Source organism: Eublepharis macularius, chromosome 3 (genome assembly GCF_028583425.1).
Source record: "Eublepharis macularius isolate TG4126 chromosome 3, MPM_Emac_v1.0, whole genome shotgun sequence".
NCBI lineage: Eukaryota > Metazoa > Chordata > Lepidosauria > Squamata > Eublepharidae > Eublepharis > Eublepharis macularius.
The window spans coordinates 70666910-70692784 of NC_072792.1; the positions used below are offsets into that span (position 1 = coordinate 70666910).

Sequence of the window (25875 nt, forward strand, 5' to 3'; positions counted from 1 at the left end):
TAAACATGACCTCAGTGTTATATTGCACAGTAATGAAAAAAAAAAACAGCTGAGCCTCTAATAAATTTCATGAAGTCATTCATAAGGTGATTAAAATAAGCACACTCAGTATTCTCATATTGTGACATAATGAAACTATTTTTGGTCGTCTGTCTATTATAGTTGATAACTTGAACTTACAGTAAAGCTAAAGTTGTCCTATGATGATAAAACTCAGTGACTACTGAATATATTCAAAATTTATTGGAGACCTTATAAATTTTGGTTTTTTGGCTTAAACGAGACCTAGTTTTTGAGACCTGGGATATAAGAAAATTCAACAAAAGTAAACAGACATACCTAGGAAAGTATGGGTGACCTAAAACACAAACTTAACTTAAAAATAGTAATAGCAAATAGCATCAAACTCAGCAATATCATTTTTAAAGATCTATTTTTGTAGATGCTCGGCAAGCCACAGAATCACAGCTCAGTGTGAAATATTTTACACTAATTCTTCAGTCTGTGCTTTGCCATGCACCAGCAAAACCAGTAGTATTTACAACTGCTGTAATTTACCACTGAAAATGACTCATAATAAAGCTTGGAGAAATAAGTTGAACAGTGAAGTAACTGACGAGGAAATAAGTAAGGCAATACAATCTGCAAATCTAGGAAAGGCGCCAGGGCCAGATGGACTTACGGCTAAATTCTATAAGACAATGGCTAATGAACTGGCACCATTCCTAAAAGAGGTGATGAATGGGGTTTTAAGGGATCAAAGGATTCCAGACACTTGGAGTGAAGCGAATATATCATTGATCCCAAAAGAGGGCCAAGACCTGACTAACGTGAAAAATTATAGACCTATATCGCTACTCAATAATGACTATAAAATTTTTGCGAAGATATTGGCGGAGAGATTGAAGGGGTAGCTCTCGGAAGTCATAGAGGAGGAACAAGCAGGCTTTTTGCCAGACAGACAAATAAGAGACAATTTAAGGACAGTGATCAATGCTATTGAATATTATGACAAGCGTTGTGACAAAGAGGTTGGTTTCTTCTTTGTAGACGCTGAAAAAGCGTTTGACAATTTAAACTGGGACTTTATGTTTGCCACTATGGAAAAGCTACAATTGGGAGAAAGATTCATCAGAGCAATTAAGGAAATTTACAGAGACCAGACTGCAGCAATCGTGGTGAATGATGAATTGACCAAGAAACTGACGATAAGTAAAGGAACAAGACAAGGTTGCCCGTTATCTCCATTGTTGTTCATTTTAGTATTGGAGATTCTGATGATACAAATACGTCAAGATGAGGAAATTCGTGGAATAAAAATAAAGGACTATTCATATAAGGTCAGAGCATTTGCGGATGACATAATGTTAATTGTAGAGGACCCATTGGAGAACATGCCAAGTGATAGATAAGATCAAGGAGTTTGGAGACTTGGCAGGTTTCTTCATTAACAAAAAGAAGTCAAAGATACTATGCAAAAACATGACTAAGCAGAAACAACAATTGTTAATGGAAACAACGGATTGTGAAGTAACAAGTAAAGTGAAATATTTGGGAGTCGAATTAACTGCAAAGAACATAGACCTATTCAAAAACAATTATGAAAAACTATGGACTCAGATAGAGAGAGACTTGATTAAATGGAATAGATTGAATTTGTCATGGTTGGGCAGGATTGCAGCAGTTAAGATGAATGTGTTACCAAGAGTAATGTTTTTGCTACAGACAATACCAATCATCAGAGACTCCAAACAATTTGAAAAATGGCAGAGGAAAATATCAGATTTTGTTTGGGCAGGCAAGAAGCCTCGAGTGAAAGTGAAAGTTTTACAAGATGCAAAGGAAAGAGGCGGAATGCAACTGCCCAATCTGAGACTTTATCATGATGCAATCTGCCTAGTTTGGTTGAAAGAATGGATGACATTAAGGAACAAGAAACTATTAGCCCTAGAGGGATATAAAAAAATATTTGGATGGCACGCATATTTATGGCATGACAAAGTAAAGGTCAACTCGATGTTCCTGCATCACTTTGTTCGGAGAAGTCTATACATAATCTGGAAGAAGTACAGAATTTATCTACAAGAAGGAACTCCTTTGTGGGTGGTTCCATATGAGGTGATAGACCCGAGAGCTGTTGATAATGAACAACAATGTTTAACGTACAAAGAAATAACTAAAACTGAAGCATCCAAACTCAGAATAAAGACACAAGAGGAACTATCACCTAACTACTACTGGTTCCAGTATAGACAGATCAGAGACTTATATAATTCGGACTCTGTAAAGGGAGGTATACGAATAGAGAATTCGGAACTAGAGCAGACCCTTCTTAAAGAAGATAAGAAAAGAATATCCAAGGTATACCAAGTACTGTTGAAGTGGTATACCGAGGATGAGATAGTTAAAACACAAATGGTGAAATGGGCTATAAACTTTAATAAAGAAATAACAATGGAGGCATGGGAATACTTGTGAAAAACTACAATGAAGACAACGACATGTACTAATATCAAAGAGAACATCTACAAAATGATCTATCGTTGGTACATGACACCAAAGAAGATTGCGCTAGGGAATTTGAATACTTCTAATAAATGCTGGAAATGTAAGAAGCATGAGGGCTCCCTCTATCATATGTGGTGGTCGTGTGAGGTAGCTAGGCAGTACTGGGGGGAAATAATAAGAGAAATGAGTGAAATTTTACAATTTCAAATTAATAAGAACCCAGAACTCCTGCTACTGAACTTGGGAATGGAGGGAATTCCAGCCCAATACAGGACGTTGATATTTTATATGACAGCAGCAGCTAGACATTTGTACGCGCAAAAATGGAAAGTACAAGAAGTGCCAACTATTGAAGATTGGATTTACAAATTGCTGTATATGGCTGAAATGGATAAGATGACAAGAAAACTGAGAGATCTGGACTCAGGGCAGTTCAACACAGACTGGGAGAAGCTGAAACAATACCTGGAGAAGAAATGGGAGGTGGGAGGAAAACTGTGGCAGTTTGAGAACTACTGAAGCATTGAAGTAGAGGGGGGAGACTTTACCGGGGGGAGAAGAGATAAATGCGAATTAATAAGCAGTCAGATTAATAGATTGATATATATATAGATATATATAGGTTAACAAACAGAACATAGAGAAAATAATTAACTATAAGGACTAAATATAAGGATTGATTAATTAACAATATTTTCCTTCTTTCTGGTACCAAACTGAATGTCTGAAGATATAGATGGGTCAAATTGATTGACTACGTGAGGAGAGATATATAGAATTATTATAAAAAGATAGGATGAGTAATATATAGAGAATAAGTCAAATTGTTTGATATAAACGAATGTATGATCTATATGGTTTATGATATATAGAAATATTTGAAATTGAAAAATGGGATAAATTGTTTATCTAAGATGGAAACAAAGACTTACAGTTTGGGCATACAATGTTAAAAATAGTTAAGGATGTACTGCTTAGAATAGTGGAGAATATATATTTGTTTTAGATAGAGGAAGCTAATAAAAGTAAGGGAAAGGGGACAAAGGGTTGGAAAGCTGTTGGAAGTCAACAAAAAGGGGGGGAAAGGGAGGGGGTTAGAGATGAAAAAATTGGGGAAAATTGAATGTAAATGTGAAAATAATTGATTCTAACCCAATAAAAATTTTTCAAAAAAAAGGTTAACAAACAGAACATAGAGAAAATAATTAATTATAAGGACTAAATATAAGGAGCGATTAACTAACAATATTTTCTTTTTTTTCTGACAAGTTTTGTACCAAACTGAATGTCTGAAGATATAGATGGGTCAAATTGATTGATTATGTGAGGAGAGATATATAGAACTATTATAAAAAGATAGAATGAGTAATATATATAGAGAATAAGTCAAATTGTTTGATATAAACGAATGTATGATCTATATGGTTTATGATATATAGAAATACCTGAAATTGAAAAATTGGGATAAATTGTTTATCTAAGATGGAAACAAAGGCTTACAGTTTGGGCATATAATGTTAAAAATAGTTAAGGATGTACTGCTTAGAATAATGGAGAATATATATTTGTTTTAGATAGAGGAAGCTAATAAAAGTAAGGGAAAGGGGACAAAGGGTTGGAAAGCTGTTGGAAGTCAACAAAAAGGGGGGGAAAGGGAGGGGGTTAGAGATGAAAAAATTGGGGAAAATTGAATGTAAATGTGGAAATAATGGATTCTAACCCAATAAAAAATTTTCAAAAAAAAATTTTTTTTTCAAAAAAAAGAAAAGAAAATGACTCATAATACACTCTTAGGCATATTCACACATTTTCCTTATATGGATATGGGGTGGGGGGAAATATAATGCAACATAATTTACTGTTTGTATGAACTTTTAATTTCCAACCCATGTGTAAATGGAAAGACAGACCAAGTGTTCACATTTTTCCTACAGCTGTGTATACTTAGCAGAAATTAATGAAATATGAAATCACTCCTGGTATGAATATGTATTAAAGATGGGCATGAACTGGGAAAATGGCAGTTTGTGGCGGTTCATGGTTTGTTGCGTTTCACGAACCACAAAATGACACTTACTTGCCTGGTTCGCGAACCAATTTGTTTGGTTCGTTTGGTTTGTTATGTCACTTCCAGAGGCTGTAGAATGGTCCCCTGGATGGTAAGAGATGCCAAACTCAACAAGAGTCTTCAGCAGGTTCTCCTGCAGCCACCCTCCTAGTTTGGAGAAGATTGGATTTTGTATGTCTGAGTTATAGACCCCCAAAGCAACTGACCCCAGGAAAGTTCCATTAGATATAATGGGAGCCACGAATGCCAATTGACTTGCATTGGCTCCATTGAAATACATTGCAGCACCCAAAAGTTGCAATGAAAACATGTGATGGAGTTGGAGAATCTTCCTCTGAGAATATAATGATAGCTCCCAGAGCGGAATGATGGTCCCTGGGACCAGCTAAACTGCTCTGGCCTGGAATGAAAGCTCCCAGAGTGGAGCAGAAAAAACTGCTATGGGCCTGGAATAGGGACAGAAGTACTCTCTGAGGTGACAGTCAAGGAGATGTTCTTGGGGAGACAGGAATATTCTTTTAAAGGACAGGACGACAGAGACAATCTATGAGAGGAGGTTAATCTTGGGGGGGAAGGAGTAGATGGTCTTTGGGGATTCAGGAATATTCTTGTACAGAAAAGGACAGAGGCGATCCATGAGGGAAGATCAATCCCTCATTTCATCACCTGTAAAAATATGAAGATGTCAGGGGCTCAGATTTCCATAATCAGATATTGCTATCAATTGATTAATTTTTTAAAGAACTTCCATGATTTTAAAAGGGCAGAAACATTCTGCAGCTGAAAATTTTGTGTAACCTAATACCTGTACATAACTACTTGTTGTATTTTCAGAAACAGAACAACTTCAGTTACTCAAGGATTACATATTGAAGGTAAGCATAAAAAGTCAATGAAGTTGTTAGAAATCTACTGCAACTGTACATTATCCTTTTAGATAGTAAACAGTCCAGTAGCACCCTTAAGACTAACCAACTTTATTGTCAGATGCATCTGATGAAGAGAGCCGTAGTTCTCGAAAGCTTATGCTACAATAAAGTTGGTTAGTCTTAAAGGTGCTACTGGATTCTTTACTATTTTTCAACTACAGACTACCACGGCTAACTCCTCAGGATCTCTTACATTATCTTATGTCACTGGAAAACTGTTGTTTGTCCTAATATCTATTTTCTGATAATGATTTTCAAAACATGCACAACAGAGTTCATAAAATTGTCAAATTAGATTAGACCAGTAATTCAATTGACAGTGAATTAGGAGAGCACATATAACAGTAGTCCAATTTGTCTATTGCAGCTTATCGTTCTAGAAATTTCCTCAGAATTAGACAGGAAGATTCTTATAATTTGTCCTCCTACAAGCCATAGTGTGCCAATAGTTAAAATATTCATAAACTTAGGCAGCTCACAGATCTTACAAGGTTATCGGTAAAACAACTTTTCTATACATACAAATCAATGGATTCATCTTGAGTCATCACAATATAACTGCCTCAAAAATTTATAGTCACTGTATCTCAGTTTATGGGAATTTTCATTTGTTGTTATTTATTGATTTAAAACTTATTATTATTAGACTGCTACTCTGTTTATTCACAGTGTACACAACATGGAAAAGAAACAGCAAAAATGGAGACAGCAACAGAAGATTTAAGGAAAATCCAGGAAAATCTGAAAAACAGGGTTGCACTTACCTGTAACTGTTGTTCATTGAGCTCTTCTGTGCAGGCACACATGGGACTATGCACATGCAGGCCCGCCAATCGGAGTTTTTAAAAGCTTTTATTTCCACTAGAGGGCGCCCTTGCCTCCCAGCACACATGCATGGCTGTCTTCCCGCCAAAAAAACAAGCTTTTCTTCTTACCTGGAGAGTACGGCGGTGAAAAAGGACTGAGGGTCAGGGACTGAGCAGCGGCACGGAAAGGGGCATTTAAACTCCTCTTTGATTCCCGGTTTCCAGGGCAACAGCAGGAGTTCAGACAATCCCTGCGTCAGTTGCCATGGGAATTGATTGCAGAAGGTGCCAGACTGTCTGGCTTGACATAGAGCTACCCGAACAGCACCAAACAAGGCTTCCAACAACCACCTGTTCAGTTGGAATCGGGCCTCACAAACAGCCTGTTCACGAACAGCCAAACAGGCTGTTAGTTGGCTTTTTTGCGTTCATAATGCTGTTCGTGCCCATGTCTAGTCATAAGGAACCTGTGAGGTGCAATAAACTTGTTCAGATTCCTTAAATACAGTATTGGCTTATGTCTTCTTGCCCACCAAGAAGACCCTTGAATAGAAACTTAGTTTTGTTTCCCTTTCAGGCAGTGGTTGTACCACAGCCTTGTCTATAAGTGGTCTGAATTCTACCCCCAGTTCAGGGTGTATCTGGGAGTCTGAATAATTAGGGAGATTCAGACATGAGGAACCATTAAATTCAATTTTATAATGAGAATTAATGATATTTAGAACCCAGACATCGTTGGTAACGATACACCATACTGAGTAGAAAGACTGCAGCCTTTCGCCAAAAACGGGTTCTTGGCCTTGATCTAGTCAGAACTGCTTTGAGGTCTGAGTTTGTTCTTTGGAGTGGTGTGATTGTGACCCCTGCCTTGGCCTGTGAGGTTGTTTTCTCCTTGCAAAGCTGCCCTGACTGCCTTGGTAGGACTGGTGTAGAGGATATGCATATCCTTGAGGGCACCATGCCCCCCTAAGGCTGGAAACGGTAGGAATTCCCTCTGTATTGTATTGTCTGGAATTGGCATCCCCCTTGACCTTGTTGTGTTGGGGGTATAATGCCATACAAACGTGCTGTTTGTCTATCTTTTCTTTTCTGTGATAGATATTCATCTTTTTTTCCAAAAGTAGTGTCTTCCCCTCGAAGGTCAAGTCTTCAACTTTCTTGCATGTCTCTGTGGGCAGTGCCATGGCTCTGAACCACGCATGTCTTCTCAACATGACCGCTGATGTCAGGGCCCTCGCAGAGGCATCTGCAGCATTCCAGCCCATGTTGATCTGGTGGTCTTCCTGGATGACTTTGACGAACAATTTTTGGTCCTCAGGCAACTTATCATGAAAACAGTACAAAGGGAAACGCCCGGATAGTCCAAGCTGCAACACGATACAAGTCCGGGAATACACATTCAATTGGAAACAATATTAATATCAAAAAATTTTATATTGTGCAAAGTGCAAAGTGCGAGTGAATAAATATGAACAATATGAAGAATAAATACAATTTTATAAATAGATAAATAAATGATCAAGATTCTGTCCGAGTCCAAGTCTTATTTAACATGAATTCATCTTCCAATAAGGAGCTTCATGAGCATATGAATGGAGAACAATAGGGTGACTTAATAGGTCACCCTAGCTCGTGAAGCTCCTTATTGGAAGATGAATTCATGTTAAATAAGACTCGGACTCGGACAGAATCTTGATCATTTATTTATCTATTTATAAAATTGTATTTATTCTTCATATTGTTCATATTTATTCACTCGCACTTTGCACTTTGCACAATATAAATTTTTTTGATATTAATATTGTTTCCAATTGAATGTGTATTCCCGGACTTGTATGGTGTTGCAACTTATCATGAAAAGCAACAGCCTTGTTCCACAGAAAGATTTGATATGCCACCATCATAGCATAGTAATTCACAGTTTTAATGTTCAGTGCACTGTGCAGCTGATGAATACATTTTTCTCCCCATGGCGTCCACTTTCTTTCCTTCCTTATCAGAAAGGGTAGAATGCAGGCCCTGTCTCTGCCTTGCTTGCATCTCTTCTGTGACTAACGAAGAGGGGGGAGGTGTGTTGATAGGTATGAGCAGGAGTCATTTTTAATTTTATAAAGGGTTTCAAACTTCTTGATGGTGGCTGTGGCAGACGCAGGTTTTTCATACAATGCACTCATTGTATCCACAAAGCCTTTGATGATAGGGAATGCCACATTAGAAGTAGAACCCGAATAGAGGTGTTGAAGTATTTTGTCTTTAGGCTTTGGGTTCTGATGAGGAGATGTCTATCTCCAATGCTCTTGCCATTGTTAGAAGTTTTTCCATATAGGATCGAAAGTCATCAGTGGGTGAGGTGTCTTCCGTTTCTCCCACTGCTTCATCGGGAGATGGTTCTGATGGCAAACTGGAACTGCCCTTTACCTGAGAAGGATCAGATACAAAGTCTGGTTCTGACAATTGGAAGGCCATTCTTGAACTAGAGAAGGCCTGTTGTTGTTTCACAGGTCTTGGTGATGGATCTCTGGACAGCACCTCTGTATGGTAAGAACTCCCTGTATCCACTTCATAACATGGTTGATCGTGATGGTACCATGATGCACCCTTGTGGGAATAGTATTGCTCTGACTGTGAGAGCTGGTGGGATAGATGTCTCCCTTGGGAAATCTTGCCCTCCTTCTCCAAGGAGTAGATCGACGGTGACCTGGAGCACAGTGATGGTGACTTAAAATGTATTGAAGGAGTGAAGGGGGGTTCAATAATCAGTACCTCCTGTTCAACCAATTCCCTCCTAGGAGATGCTCTGGTAGCCTCTTAGACAAGTGCTTGGTTTTCTTTGTCTTCTTTCTGGGGTCTCCCCTTCTGAAACTCCTTCTCTGCTGCTCGGATCCAGTTGAGGCACCTCGACCAATGGTGGCATCTTAGTTGAATCCTTTGAATTCAATCTTTGGATCCAAAGCATTGGATCCAATCATGTGGATCACCTCGGTTCCGATGGACCTGGATGGACTCGAGTCAGATCTGGTAAGCTCAATACCTTGAGTGAGACAGAGTGGGCATGACTCTGAGGTGTTCTTGACCGTGATGGACTGGGTCATGGAGTTGAAGATGGTCTTGGATCCGAGGGCTCGGTGTCATCAGACTGGGCTGACTTAGTCGCCTTCGGAACAGGTTCTGCTACCACTAGGGCTCATTCCCACAGTGATACGTTCAGTATAGAGCCCCTTTCTGCTTGGTCTTTGGGTGTAAAGCTCATGCAGTGTTCACAGGATTGGGTATTATGCCCTTCTCCTAAAAAGATTAGGCATAGGGTATGCTCATCCTTGTCATTTTTATGTTGCATTTTGAGCAATGCTTAAAAAGGGTTTTCTCAGCCATTTGTACTTACAAAGATTCTTGAAGAAGAAACTACAAAGCAAAAAACATAACCTCTCAAAGAAGAAAGTATGAAAAAAAATGCAACCTCTATCTCCAACACAGTCTAAGCTAGAACCTCTCTGACCGGCAGCAAAAGAGAACTGAAGGTCAGAGGGCGCCGCACCTCCCTAGGAGCTGTTTTCCAGCAGGAAGACAGCCGCATATGCATGCTGGGAGGGCGCCCTCTAGTGGAACGAAAAGCTAAAAAATCTCCAATCGGCAGGCCTGTGGGAGAATGAACCTCTCTTCCCAACAAGTTGATTTATGCCAAACAAAGGTGCAACAGCATGCCCAGCATTTACAGCCTTCATTGTTAGAGGATCATGGTAACATGCAGCACTTTCTTTAACAAATGCTATTACAGTTAAATGAGAAAATGTTTACAAAATCTGTTTCTGTTTCATTAAACAACAGCAAGTGAACAGCCTACTAAACAGAATCTGATCAAGCATAGCTTCGGGTTTTGGGGTTTTTTAAAATGAGGAATAAAGCGAATTTGGGAAATTCAGGATTTGGGAACAGAACACAGACATAGCTTGAAAACTTCCCCTTCAACCCTCATACAATAAATGTAACAATTCATGGTTATGTGACTTTACAGTCAAAGACACCATTATACTGATGGGGTAACTACATATCTCTATCATGAACAAGATTTAATCTTACCGATTCAATGCAAATGCATAGTGAAATTTAATATTGTGCTGATCAGCCAAGTCACAGGTTGGCAGCATTTCCAGTGTTTCCACCAACTTCACCATTGCATCATAGTCCTAACATTAAGTTACAAAAAGCAACAAAAGAAAGTATTAGTAAACAAAGTCCATCATCAATTAGTTTTCTCTTTCCTATTTTACAAAATATGACCAACAAAGCTTTAGAAAGTCTAAAATCTTTCTCCTTGACAGCCACTTCATCAAACGGCCAAATCTGCAAGCAAGATAGTCTTCTACCTACAAGAATATAAAACTCAACTCTATTGGGACCAGGATTTATGAACAAACACACTCCTGAATGCAACCTGTCCTTGCCTGTGATAACAAGGCTCTCATGTCACTCTGCTAAATGGATGACATTTCTCTCTCTCTCTTTTTTTAAATAGATTTTATTGGATGAGGTGAGATAAAATAGTTGGTTAATACATACAACTTATCCAAATTAAACCTTTCTAAATATATAACCCCATCCCTCCCCTCCCCCTTTTCTCTATTGACTTCCAACAACACTCGAACCCCCCATTTATTCATAGAGATTATTATTTCACTGTAATACAATTATATTATGTTACCCATGGTAGAGATCTTATATATATTCCCTTCGTTAAAATCTTACTTAATAAAATTTAAAATCCCTCCAAAGACCACAATTGTCCTTTAACATCGCATTTCTTTTCCAAATATTTCTTAAACTTCTTCCAGTCTTCCAGAAAAATTCCTGGATCTTGCTCTTTCAGATTTCTAGTTAATTTGTCCATTTCAGCCATGTACAACAGCTTCCTTGTCCATTCTTCAATATTCGGTACTTCTTCTTTTTTCCAATATTGAGCATATAAAATTCTTGCTGCTACTATCATATAATACAATAATATCTTATCATTTCTATTAACATCTTCTAAATGTAAAGATAGTAATAACATTTCTGGATTTTTAGGAACATTGTATTGTAATATCGAAGACATTTCAGCACATATTCTAGACCAGAAGTCTTTAGCCTTTTGGCAAGTCCACCACATATGAAATAGAGAACCTTCATGCTCCTTACATTTCCAACATTTATTTGATAACTGTTTGTTAGCTATGGCTAATTTTTTCGGTGTTAAGTACCATCTATACAGCATTTTATAACCGTTCTCTTTAATACTGGTACAAGTTGATATTTTTAAGGTATTTTTCCATAGTTGTTCCCATACTTCCATCGCTATTTCCTTATTACAAATTATGGCCCACTTTACCATTTGCACCTTGACTGTTTCATCTTCTGTAAACCACTTCAATAACAACTTATACATTTTAGATATTGCTTTACTATTATCCCCCAATAATAGTTCCTCTAGTTCTGAATTTTTATTTCTAAAACCATACTTTCTATGTTCTGAATCAAATAAATCTTTAATTTGTCTATATTGTAACCAACCATATTTAAATGGCAACTCCTCATTTCGCTTAAGTTTCAACCCATCGTTTTCTAATACTGTTAATTCTTTGAGAGTAAGCCATACCTTTCCCTGATATTCCATATTTGGGTTGATTACTTCAGCTGGAACAATCCAAAGTGGTTTCTTTAGCTCTATACATTTCTTGTACTTGAGCCAGGTTGACAATAGATTTCTTCTCAGGTAGTGGTGCTAAAACATTGCATCCAAATGGATGACATTTCTCTTAACTCATATTTATATTCTTAGTTGAAGAGAAGCTTGTAGTGAAATGACAAATAATCTTACAGGTAACCTGTAAGAGCTCTTCAATTGACAACTATCTAAAATCAGCTTCCCACTATATAAAAGCAATATATTAAAGAAAATTCAGAGTACAAAAAATAATCACATAGTTCATCTCTCAGCTTGTGTTTCTAGCTAATGAATATCCTACAAAAGAGCACAAGAATTGTGTAACAAATAACAAAATATATAAGACCAACAAAGAGATTTTTAAAAATCACTATTTCTGGTAAAATAACATACCTGGATATCTCGATATGACAGAAGCAAGTTTATTACTATGTCAGAAGTCAAGACTTCAGTATTATCCATGCGAAGCTTAATCCGTGTGAGTTCCTTTGCTAGTTCCTCTCCCTGATACTTCTCTCTAGCTTTTCTGATGTCATTCAACAGTGTTTCCTTGTAATATGTGCTAATAGAATAAGAACAGTGAGGAAAATCATTAGAGATTTCAAGTAAGTGCCTTCACTTAGTCCATTTCTTGGCTTATAAAAACTTTGGTTCAGGCTTTTTGGATCTAGTCAGGCCTAAAAAAAAAAACCTCTGAAAATTGACAGAGCTCTGAGCTAGCTGTTGTCACAGAGATAAGAGGAAGATAGGTTTGGATGAAATCATGGGATCAGGGGGGTTTCAAGGCCATAGACCAGAATGGGAGGGTCTGTATTGCATTCCATTTCATTAGCACAAGAAACACTGCATTTCAGCTGCAGAGAGATATGGTCACATGTCCTAGTAACACTCCTGACTGGTCAAGCAGGATCAGGCCATGCTGTGGGCAGCCTGGCATAAGGCAATGATCATTCTATTCTTCGTTTTGGGTGCTGTTTGTGGATGCTAGCCACTTATATGCCATCTTGAGTTCTGGACCTGACAATCAATCCTGGTGTCAGCTCTTATCCTTCTGTTCCTGGACTTTGGACAAGGTAACAGCTGTAGGGGACAGAAAGCCTGTACAATATTTTAGGGTAGATATTTAGTTTATTATTTTCTGTTGCAAACCCTTTGCTTTCCCTAGCTGATGCTGTCCTTCTCCTACTTGAGGTAAAATTTTCCTCCCAAAGCATATGAAGCTGCTTCCTGGGCTGGGATGCCTTCAGTAGCGTTTGTCTGTAACTTTAACTTTCTTTCTTGTCTCATCCTTAAAGAACGTATAAGTTGTGGTGTTACCCAGCCAAGGTTACGTAGAGGGAAAAACAGGGATTTATGTTTCTCTTAAAACTGAAACTAGCACACTGGGGCCCTTTTCACACTTATGGTTTAAAGCACCGTTTATTAGCATTCGCTCTGATCGCAGTGGCTTTGGCATGGCACCCATTCATTTCACACAATCCACTGCAGTTTTTACTTGGTGACTGTGCTTCATTTCAGACCGGCTTTGAAGCCTCAGTGCACTTTTCGGGGCTTTGCAATTCATGTCACATTTTTTAAAAAAAAACTTTGAGCATGCGTTTGAGCATTGCAATGTTGGAACCCATCCCTCCCCCTTTTTGCTGATTGGGTTGTCCTCTGCCCACTGTAGAGGCAATAGGTGGCAGAGTTCTGGGGGAAAATACGTACCACTGAGGGAGAAAGGGAACAAAGCAGCCATTTAGCCCTCTCCTGGCTTTTAAAGCCTGCATGGAATTAACAGCAAGCTTAAGAATCCTTCCTGGCTTTGGGGTGTGTGTGTGTGTGTGTGCATGGAGGTAGGAAAAGGCAGCCATGTAACCCTTTCCTGGCTTTTAAAGCCAGCAGGGAATTAGCAGCAAGCTTAGAAATTGTTCCTGGCTTGGGAAAAAAAATAAGTGTCTGTGTGCATACCCAGGAGGAAGGAAGCCAACAGAGAGGCAGCCTTATGATTAGAGATGGGCACGAACAGCAATACCAACTAAAAAAGCCATGAACAGCCCAATCAGCTGTTCGTGAGGCCCCATTCTAAACGAACAGGTGGTCATTGCAAGCCTGTTTGTTGCTGTTCGTCAAGCCAGACAATCTGGCACCTGCAATCAATTCCCTTGGCAAACAGAGGCAGGGACTGACTGAACTCTGTCTGAACTCCTGCTGTTGCCCTGGAATCCCCAATCTAAGCCCAATTTAGCTTGATAGGCAGGTCTTCCTTTCAAGTATGGAGCTCCAAATTTGTTACAAGGAAGCAAAGAGCAGGGGGAAGGGGGGTCCCAGCTCTGGTTTTGCAGACAGAGAGGGAGATACAGTTGCTGTTGGCATTTTGAGAGAGAGGCAGAGTGCGTTAGAGCTTGAATTTTCTTTGTGTGTGGTGGGATAGGGATCTACCTCTTCAAGTTCCAGGGCTGCTGCCAGGCTCTGGGGCCAAGCTATTATTTATTATTGGTACCTTTCCTGCTGCCTGCTCAGGTAAGGTTTCTGGGAGTGGTGCGGTAGGGATCTTGATGGCTGGAGGAGAGCCTGCTGGCCCCCACAAACAACGAACAACAAACATGTTCATGAACAGGTCATGTTCATCAATGTTCATTGTTTGTTGTTCGTGGATGGCAACGGATAACAAACACCATGTTCTTTTTTTTTTCTGTTCGTGCCCATGTCTACTTATGACCCTTACCTCACTTTACTAAAAAAAATGGTGGACAAGGAGTTCAGAGAGTTGAGGAGAGTCAGAGTGGTTAATTCTGCACAACCAATCAGCTCCCAGGGAAAAGGAGGGGGGAGAAGGGAAGCACAAGGGGAGTATGTGTTCTCACTGACATTGATCACACCAGGCATGACTCAGCAGCAGCTTCAAAATAAACTTGCATTATCCGTGCAGGGGGGGAAATCGGGGATGCCGCAGACAAACATTGGTTCTGCGTCCCATGAGTACCTTGCAAGTGTGAAAGTCCTGCAAACATGGGAAACAGAAAAGTTGCTGAAACGCTTTAAAGTCTCAGTGTGAAAAGGACATAGGTTTATTGAAGTTTAAAAGATAACATAAGGTTTATTTACAGGTAGGATGGATAGGTAGTAGGCAGATACAGATTAGGTGCTCCAATTTATGCACCCACAGCACTCTCTCCCTTTTACTGCAGACAGGGTAAAGCCTCTCCAGATACTGGGCAGGAATTATACCCAAGCTACAGCCCTCTTCCTTTGGCTGAAGGGGACACTCCTTTCTTCCCACTTTCTTGGCTCACTATGTATTCCCAGATCTCTTGTGTCTCAGTAAAATTTAGTGTTGTCTGCCCTACTTTAGTACCAGGACTAAAAGTGCTTCATACACTTTGTTTTACTGTAAGAGTACACTTTTCCATTTCTTCCTCACACAGAGGACTCTCTGACTGGCCCTCTCTGGTCAGAGGCCAGGATCCAACTCCCTAACTCTTCAGTTCGCTCCAACGGTCAACCCCTCATTCTGTTAGCACCAACTGTCAGCTCATCATTCTAACACCAACTGCTATTCATTCTCTGGCTAGCCACAGAAGGGGGAATTATCCTCCCTTCCTGCTAATGTCTCGAGCCTTGACCTGCCTCTTGCTGGATGCAGTATTTGGCAATGCTGACATTTTTAAGCCAAATCCATTACATTTTCTTTCCTGCCTTGCACAATTTCTACATTTGTAATTGTTTGTGCAATTATTAATAAATGTTCCTAATTATACTTCTGTGGCGTTATTTGGGTTTGGGGGCTTCAATCTAAATCTAATCCCTTGGCATTTTTTGGCTATAGCAACAAAGTATTTTTTTTTTGGTGTGGAACTCAACCTGCAGGTATTCTCCCTTGCATGGCTGATTTCTAGCTTTAGGGCTGGAGACCTTGTTACTCAGTCTCCAAGCTTAAAGTTAGTCAAGAGGGACTGGGTGATGGCTTACATTACCCTGGGAGGTAAGACTTTCCTTCCTAGTGGAGTGTTTTGCTCTTGAGGAGCTGCAGCAAGAGGTACCTAAACTGGAATCTTTGTCCTGCTAATAATTGAAAACAGAAAATGTGGACAAAATTTAACATGAATTCTAGGTTGTATACAGCTGAAATCAAAAGTATGGATCACTAAGGCTGCAGCCTAACTCCCATTGAACTCATTGCAACTTACTTCTGAATACAGATGTTTAGGACTGTACTGAAAGTATATGAACAGTAATTGCTATCCAAAGTACCCTTCATTAAATACAAGTATCCTAACAGCACAACTGGGATCTAACACAAATTGAACGCTCTTACTGACAGCATACAATGTTAAATTAATCCATTCCTTCCATACTGTCTAATCTGACAGTGACTCATGGTACCTCACCTTTGGGATGGCCTCTTCCCTGAGTTTCATCTGCTGCCTACCAAAATGTCCTCTAGGCATCTTTACCAAGGCTTTTAGCTTTCATCGTTTTAAAGCTAATTTTTTTGGTCTGTTTTTGTTTGTTTGTTTGTTTCTATTTTGACTAAAATCAGCAACATTTTAAAAAATCTGAAATATCTTCTACAGACTATGAAGGAAAACAAGCAAGATTTAACACATTGATTAATCATTCACTAATATAAAACTTTTTATCTAAGTGTGATCTGCTCCTGTAACAATAGAGACAATATTTTGTTGTTTTGTTTCTTTTAAATTAATACAAATATTATTACAAGTTCCCAAGTAGGAAAGTGATCAGTTCAGCTAAATTAAGCCATAAGCAAGTCCCAGTGAAACCAATGAAATAAATTAGTCACAGGATCACAGCTAACTTAAATAGTGTTTTTTCTACTGATAATTAATTTCTAGTAGAATCAAACCTAGCAAACAAACTGGGAGCAGCCATTGATACATCATGGCAAAAGCAAATGAAGTTTGGATCTGTCCAGTACCTGGGTGGGAAGCAGATAGAGCTAGAGAGAGAATGTAAGTCTTAGAAAGAAGAACACATTGTATCAATTGTATCAAGAATACATTATATCAATTGCTGTAAAATACTGATATATCTAATTCTCAACATCTATAGATACTTAAATCCAGAAACGGGGACCATGGACAGACAAGACATATCTTTCTCTAAAGGTAAACACACACATCCAATGATAGCAGCAGTGACTGTAGCTTTAAGAAATGGCCCTTAGAGGCCTCTACTAGGGTTGCCCGTAGGGTTGCCAACCTCCAAGTGGAGGCTTCAGATCTGCTAGAATTACAACTGATCTACAGACTACATAGATCATTTCCCTTGGAGAAAATGGCTGCTTTGGAGGGTGAACTGTATGGCATTATATCCCACTGAGATCCTCTCTCTCCCCAAACTTGTCCTTCTTGGGCTCTAGGAATTTCCCAACCCAGAGTTAGCAACCCTGATTGCCAGCCTTAAAATTTTGGTTTCTGTTAGTAAAAGGCAGGGGGAAGGGAAGGGCCTTTTTCAGGGCTGTTTTGGCCTTAGGGAGGACTCATCTGGGCCAGTCCCAACAGCAACCTTGGGCAATTTGCTACCATTTCTATGACTCACCCAATACAGGCTGCTTTCCTGTTCTATAACAGCCATCCCACAAAAGCCACTGTAGTAGTTAGTTTCTTTCTAGTATCTGGGACACCCTGGTTCAAATCCTTAATCTGCTGTGGAAGCTCACTGAGTGACCTTGGGCCAGTCACCCACTCTCAGCCTAACCTACCCCTCAGGGTTGAGATGAGGATAAAATGGAGGCGAGGAGAAGTTGCTTTAGGTTCCCACTACAAGGAAGGAGAAGTACAAATGAAGAAAATAAATAATACAAATGAAGAAAAATAATACATATATGTGAAAACGAGGAAAGACTGGTTGGCTGGTAGGTGAGAAGGAAACAGGGGAAGGCGAAAGGATATGGGGGCTGCCAGAAGGGAAAGAGGAAATCATGTGGGGAGAGGGATACTTCTGGACTTAAAAAGAGAGAGAGAGAGAGAAAAGAAGCCCTCCCAGGTTCTGATCTTGAGATCTATCCATCCGCCTCTTGTCTGCATAAAACCAACAACTCTCTGATCACCATGGTACAATAAGAGCAGAAAGATGTTTAATATATGCCACTTATCAAATGGGACTCTTGCCATATGTTTTATAAAAACAGAAGGGCAGAAATGGTGATATATGAGGCTGAGTTCAGAAAGAAAACATTAAAGAAGTAATATAACGTAATATAAAAAAATCTAGATGTATAGAGTAGTAAGTACACAGAAATAACACTGTGCATTAATAAGTGCTCAACTATGTAAAAAATTATCACAGTTTAATTCAACTACAGCAAAAGGTGTTCCCTGCTCTTGCTCTCCTCTAGTCTTCACTTTTATAACAAACTTCTTTAACTAGCAAGGGATTATTTACCTACTAGCATATCTACATGGCAACCAGTAATGAATTTTATAAATAATATTTATTACTGCAAAAATAAAAGCATGAAGCTTTCCACAGATGACTAAGACATGTCAGGGTATAGATAGCTGTGGCAGGGTACAATTACATAGCTAAGGTACTGGCACATAAGAAACACTGCACCAAGAATGATACTAGTTTCACTACATCTTATTACAACTGTAGGCTTTGAAATTCGTATTTGTTTTATTTATACCTCTTATTATTCCAAGGTTTGGCAGTTCTGGTTCTGCTTCCTGGTACCTTGGAAAATAAATATAAACCACTACAGCTAACTGATTAGAACCACTGCATTTGAGAGGGTTTCCGTAAGAAAGGCAGACTATAAACATGATGTTAACAAATAAATACAGATCATGCTCAATGCATTTATTTATATAAGGACCTCGTAGCGCAGAGTGATAAACTGCAGTACTGCAGCCCAAGCTCTGCTTATGACCTGAGTTCAATCCTGGGCGAAGCCAGGTTCAGGTAGCTGGCTCAAGGTTGACTCAGCCTTCCATCCTTCCGAGGTTGGTAAAATGAGTACCCAGGTTCCTGGGGGTAACGTGTGGATGACTGGGGAAGGCAATGGAAAACCACCCCGTAAAAAGTCTGCCAAGAAAATGTCGTGATGCAACGTCCCCCCACGGGTTGGTAATGACTCAGTGCTTGCACAGGGGCCTCCCTTACCTTCTAGCTTACCATACTCAATGCACAAAGTAAGATGAAATTTTTGTTTGCTAAATAATCTGGAGATACTTAAAAAAAAACTGGAAACCTGAAGGCAAGACAATGGGGGAATTACCATGATGTGACATGGATGTCCTTGAGAAGACTGATAAACCTGTCCATCAGTGGAACACAGAGAGGCCCCAGGATGGTGTCCCAATTAGGCTGCATATACTCAGAGGCTCTCCGCTGGGCATCACTTTCGCAACAAAAATAATCTGCACAAGGTGTTACAATATATGGAATGAAGTAGTAATTGCCGCTTGAAGCCTACAGAAAACAAGGCATGGAAATTTTAAGAGAACAAAAGTGACAGTTATAATTATGGATGGAGTGATCTTAGCATGAATCTTTTAACAATCAAGCACTTTGATATGCTCTGTTTTAATGCCCTATCAGTTAAATACTTACTATTAGCAATGCAACAAAAAGTCAGAAATTTACACTATTAAAAGCTCTGTTGTGAAGCTCCACAATTTCAATATATTTTTAAAAGTTCCTATGACGAAAGAATATAATTTCTAACATTTCCAAGGAACTAACACCACAACTATAAACATGGCATTTGATCTAACCTTCAGTGGATGGAGGTGGTTTGTGGAAGTCTTATATCCAACCCAAACAAAACTGTGTTGTCTTGTTAAGTGGTGGAAATCAGGAGCAGAGTCTTCAGCTGACATCTAATCAAGGGCAAGATAGACTCTGTGTCCCACTGACAAGCATTCTGCATCAAGGGAATGAATAGTGTTTGGAGTCTGACATGCAACCCCTCAGTGATGACTAAGAATGACATTCACTTATCTATCAAGGGCCCCTGATGGAAACATGTAGAAAGGAAAACCGGCATGGGGCGGGGGGAGGAAATAGTGACAAATTTCCAAATCCAACCTATACTTTCCCCTCCATGATCACTTATTTTCTGCATGGAAAGTTGTTCTTGTGTTTATGTAATAACTACTAAGGATTAAGAACTTTTTGGAGATTCCTAAAATCAACACAAATGCACTGGGAGAGACTGAACAATTCTAGATCATTCAGTCTGGAATACATTGCTGAAAGAAACATGGCCTTTTCCTACATTAAAATTAGAGGGTTTTTTAATTTTAAAAAGAAAATTTTCCAACTAGAAATTGTTTCTTTGGATGAATGTCAGTGTGCCAGAAAGGAGAGTATCAGAAAGGAGAAGATGTGTTTTGCTGACAATGTGCAAAAGTGTGCAAAAATAGGAAATTCAATGAAAATATGAAATTTAGGCTAAGGACAGAATACAATAAAGGTAGCAAGACTGATGACTGGATGAAATCTATGCTCTGTATATAATTTACAGAAGAAACAAATAAAACTAATTTCAACAAAGATCCATTTAGAATAACATCCGCATGAAAGCAACACTTGGATTATACAGTACTTTGGAAAGTTTTTCCATTTATTGTTCAATATCTGTACACTAATACCACACCCCCAATGAATGGGCTTTTCAGTACCATAGAAGTAGAGAGTGAGTTTGTGTGCGTAAAGACAGCTAAAGGTATGTCAAAAGATCCATGTAAAACAAGGCCCGTGGATATTCTAAAAGGTTTAAAAACCCCAAAATACAAATGATCCTACTAGCTAGTAGTTTGCATTCATTACATAAACAAACAATGTCTATTCAGAACATCCTGGATTCCCAAATCCTCAATGGCTCTCAGATGATTCGTAGTAACTCAGGTGCTGCAGTCTTCTCTTGCTACTGTTCACATGTTTGAGTTGTCCCAGAGTAAAACACTTTCAAACTGTTTTTTCACAGAAATTGCCCAAACTTCATGTATGCTGTAGTCCCATAAAAATAATTAAATGTGAAATGGGCATGAGTTTAATAGCATACCTCTATGCTTGGCTAAAAGAAAGTCCTAGATCAGTGGGTACCACACTCTTCTGTTCATCCACTGTAGATTTGTTGTGAACACAACTTACCCATCTGGGATATTATGAGACCTATTCTGTTGTTCAAAAATGTGGACAGTCAATGAAGTGGAGGTTTGAGATGCAGGATCTGTTCTGTCCTCCTCTCAACTTCCCACAGTCCTTTTTATGTACAGAGCCAACAGTACACCACCTCAATGTAACTAGATTCTATTCAGACCTTTGTATGGAGGTCAGGAGTGGGAACAGAATTTGCAATTTGAGTCCCCTCTCACACAGTTATCCATGTTTCCTGAAACCACTGAGACCAGAATTGTTTCTGCAATGAAGACTTATCTATATGCACAAATACATGTAGGGACATCACATGATGTGATATCACATGACTGAATGCTCTATAATGTCAAATAAAAACCTTCTGCTTGAAGAAAATTGGTATGTTACTTACTGTAGGTTCTTACTGAGAGTTATTGCCTAGCCATCTCCTGATTTACTAGTAAGAAAGGTTTTTGTGTAAGGTAGGTTTTTCAACTCGGTGTGGGGGTGGGGATTCAAATATGATTACTTTTTAATTCTTCTGAAAGGACACTAATAGCTAAATATAGTGCTTTGATATTTCAAATTCTCACAGTTGGCTTATGATGCAATTACAGTTACACTCTTAAATGAATTGAAGTCAATGGGCTTAGAAGGGTGCATCTTTGCTTAGGACTGTACTGTTAGTCAATATATACCATTTATATCAGATATTAAATACAATCATTTGGTGTTATAGTTTTTCCTATAAAATTCCTGTTACTGAGTTTTGCATTTGCTTCCTTTATTTGTGAACTATTTTTAGACTCTGCCTGAATAAATGACTGCACAAAGTTTCTTTTGCCACAAAACCTACAGAGACCACATTAATATGTGCATTAGATCTTTCGGATTGTTTCTCATGTTAAAATTTTTATACAAGCAAATCCATACTTTCCCATCTACCCTTCAATTAAACAATGCAGGCATCTTAATGCACAAGTGTACCTCAGCCCAGACAAAACTGTAACATGAGAAGCAGCTCCTTAGACTATCCAAAGAATAGGAGGAAGCAAATCCCACTGAAAATGAATTAGACTTCCTGCCACATAACATGCTTAGGATTGAGGTTCTTTAGGGAACGCTACAATGCATAGAATACAATACGTAGGACCCCCTAACCACTCTAAAGGAAGTGCTCACAAGTAGAGATGGGCACAATCCAAAAAAATTAAAGATCAAGCTGATCGTGGATTGGCGCCGGCGCCGATCCCCGATCCCTATTTAACGACCCGCACCGAGCATCTCCCGTTCCCAAGGAACGAGGAACAAGCTCACAACTAACATTCATCAACTGTCTTATGAACTAAGGCATGTAGCAATACTAGAGAAAACTATGACAGTTTTCATTTTGAAAAACAAATCTGTATATAATCATGCAAGCATCTTAATTATCTGCAAGTATTTGCATTTTAGAAGCCTGTTTTGGTATTTTCGACTTAAAAAGAGTAACTATTTCATCTGACTTCACGATAGCAGTGAGAAAGCTGGTCTAGTGCAGTTCCTTCCTACACCAGGCAACAGAAGAAGCCCCCGGGCCATGTGTACCGTGGCTCCCTTCAAGGCCCCCTATCCCCAAATGGAATCAGTCTTGGCATAGAAGGAGCAGCAGTGTGGACATCATCCACATGAGCAGTGCAGACAGAGCCCATGTGTTGTAGCAGATCTGTCATGCCACCAAAATAAGATAAGAAGGAATATAACCTACATAATACTAACTGCAAACATAAATCAATGAAATGTATAAAACATATCACCCTGTATCATCATGCTTTCAGAGTCACACAACACCAAACAATTTATACAGCAATACTTATAAAATTGTGAAGCCAAGATGAAAGAGATTAATACATACTTTGCCTATCACACCACCACTGTGGTATTCTGGAGGCAGCTGGACTCGAAGAAAAGCTTTGTGGTTGGCAACTGCAGCCTACTCCAAAATGTAGTATGACAATATGGAAAAATGAAGATCAGAGAGGTAGGCATTTTTAAAAGAAAACCCAGAGAACACAGAATAGAAAAGTTATTACAAAGGGAAGGGAAACACTGAAATATGAGTACACACTTGCAGAAATATATATTCATGAACAGAAAGGATTATGGAGTTTGTAATGATTGCATTCAGTAGCAAGCCAACCATCAATGTTCTTGCTACAATGTTAGTATATTTGCGCAGAGTCAAGAGATCTCCCATGAGTTCACTCATCAAGCATTACAGGCATAGCAAACAGAAGTAACATATACCTAGGTAAAGGAACCATTTAATACTTGTAAGAGAATTATGGTAAATTAAACTTCACAAGAGAAGAGACTATAATCTGTGGGTAAATATTTATTTTTCACAGTTCCTTCTGGCATAAAGATGCATCTACTAGCTAAAATTCACAACTCTCAATTAAAGAATGGGAAAGAAACCATGGTGTCTTGTGCAACTATCAGAGGTTTGGATTCAAAGAACCATGGAATTCATTGCAGGCACTCTGAAGAAGATCTCCATGCCAATGTTGCAAACCAGAGGCATTTCAGAAACAGGAACCATGGAGGGTGGTCGGGCTGTTTAAAGGCAAAAGAAATCACTTCCACACAACATGCCCTTAGGCGGGCCCTAGAGAGCTCTTTGGTCAGCGCATATCATTTCTCAATGGTATAAATTATTTCCCATGGTTTAAAAAATACCTGCATGATGTTAAAATATGTTATCAATGTCAGGGAAGAAAGTTATTGATAAAAATGTTTATATGTAATATCTGATTTAAAGTACTTCAGTATGGTATAACTCTTATTTCTCCCTGGACAGAAAAAGTGTTTTCATCAGCAGTAGTTAATCCAATACACAGCGTCTGTGTGTGTGTGTGAGGGGGGGGGAGGTTTGGCCGCCATTCAGTCACAGCCGACTTATAGCAACTACACAGTGGAGTTTTCAAGGCGAGAGGTGTTCAGAGGTGGTTTGCCAACGGATCTCCCACTTAGGATTTCCACTGGTGCATGGTGAGGAAATTTATAAAAATTCGCCATTCTGCGGCAGAGCCCCTGTAAATGCCACTCCTGGGAGATGGGCAATCCTCAAGAGTAGCTCGGCAGGGAATCTGAGGTCTCTCACCAAAGGGTAGAACTAGTAGAAACAAGCTCCCCTCCTTGTGCCTGCTGAAACTCTAGGCTGAATCCAAGCCACTGAAATTTCCTGAATGTGGGGACACTGGGGGTCAGTGTCCCCCTTGTACTCTGCCCCCCACCTCCATGGGCCCCTGTGGCCAGCAAAAAGCCTCAGATGCTTTTTCCTTGTTCTTCCTCCTGTCCTGACAAGCCTCCCATAGCATGGAGCCTCTTCCCTTGCTTGTTGGTCCCTTATATAGGCCACTTTTAATTGAATGCAAGCCCAATAACCTGTGCTGTCATCCTGTACCTCTGCCTTGTTTGACTGATAGCCTACGTGGTCTGCCCTAGCCCAACTGCTGGCAACATCCCCTTAAAGGTGCTACTTGATAATGTAGTGGTGCTGCTGTACTTCACCCAGTTGGGTGGGCGGTGGCGTATAGGGAGCTGGGGCAGCCACTGGAGCAGTCATCAGCCCTAAAGTTGAGCCATTAGCATGTTCGCCTGTGGTGGCCTGGGTGAGCCCAGGGGCAGGGAGGAGGTAAGATCTTGGACACTGAATAAAAAGAAATATGGCCTAGTTTTCGTATGCCTTTATGTAAAGAGCTCTCTATCGAAGAAGAAGCTTGCCTTCAGAAATTGGCAACTTGTGTCTTGAAGTGTTTTATCTACATGATATTTATACACAACATATAAAATGACATAAAATATTCAATTACCAGATTTAAGTATTATATAATGTGCGGCATACATTTTTGTGCTTTATTTTGGTCAGAAAAGGTGACAGATTCTGTGCCTAAGCAAAGCTTTCTAAAATCTCTAAGACTTTTTTTAGCTGGACAGAACACATTTAGGTCTTTCTAAGCAAAAGCTGTTTTGCAAGAACTCTAATCTTCTTGCTCTGATAATTTCTTATTATCATTACTCTTTGGAACGCAGGTGAAAACTCTTAGGCATATCAAAATTCTGTTTGATACACAAGTTGCATTCCTGTTGCAATTTTTGTTCTTCAGAAACCAATTTAAGAGTGCACATATATGAATGACCAGTGCTAGTTAATTCATCTAAAAAAGAGTTATCATTCATTTTTATCTTATCTGAAACACCATTGTCTAAATCACCTATGTTGTCTCATGTTTAATAAAGTCCTATAAAGAATATTACTGTGTACCCGAACTACAGATTCATTAAATGCTTTGGGTACTCTGCAGGCCATTAATTTAATTGTGTTGCCAGCCAGAGGGATGCACAAAACATTCTATTAATCAAATTTCAGACAAGAGAATTAGCTATTTATGTACAATCAGGAGGATATAGGCAAAGGGCAAGTTGAATCCAGATGGCTCATCATAATTTAATTTTACCCAACATACTGCACAAATTCAAACGAAAAAGAGACTTATGGTCAAAGATTCATCTCGCCTGTTCATTACTGCAATCATCTTTATTATGTTTCTCTCAGTTTCAGATAATCCCGGACAGTTAGGAAGTCTAATGCACATGCCGTAATGAATATACGAGGTATACATTCCACATATTACACTGACTTCTCAAAATCAAACAGTATAATCTCACCTCTGTACCCAGACCATGGTCTCACCATGGTAACACATTAAGAAAAAGCTGTTCCATAAGGCTGAA

General features: G+C 39.2%; 1 protein-coding gene across 1 annotated transcript in view; it reads right to left on the reverse strand.

The window, feature by feature from the left end:
• Positions 1–25875, reverse strand: part of MAP3K15 (mitogen-activated protein kinase kinase kinase 15) — a 107167-nt gene that overhangs the window by 62387 nt on the left and 18905 nt on the right. Inside the window, exons 4-6 of the mRNA XM_054974997.1 lie at positions 19235–19428; positions 12403–12571; positions 10389–10495 (exon numbers count right to left, since the gene is read on the reverse strand). Of these exons, the coding sequence (XP_054830972.1) occupies positions 10389–10495; positions 12403–12571; positions 19235–19428 (470 nt within the window). The remainder of the gene's footprint in view (positions 1–10388; positions 10496–12402; positions 12572–19234; positions 19429–25875) is intronic.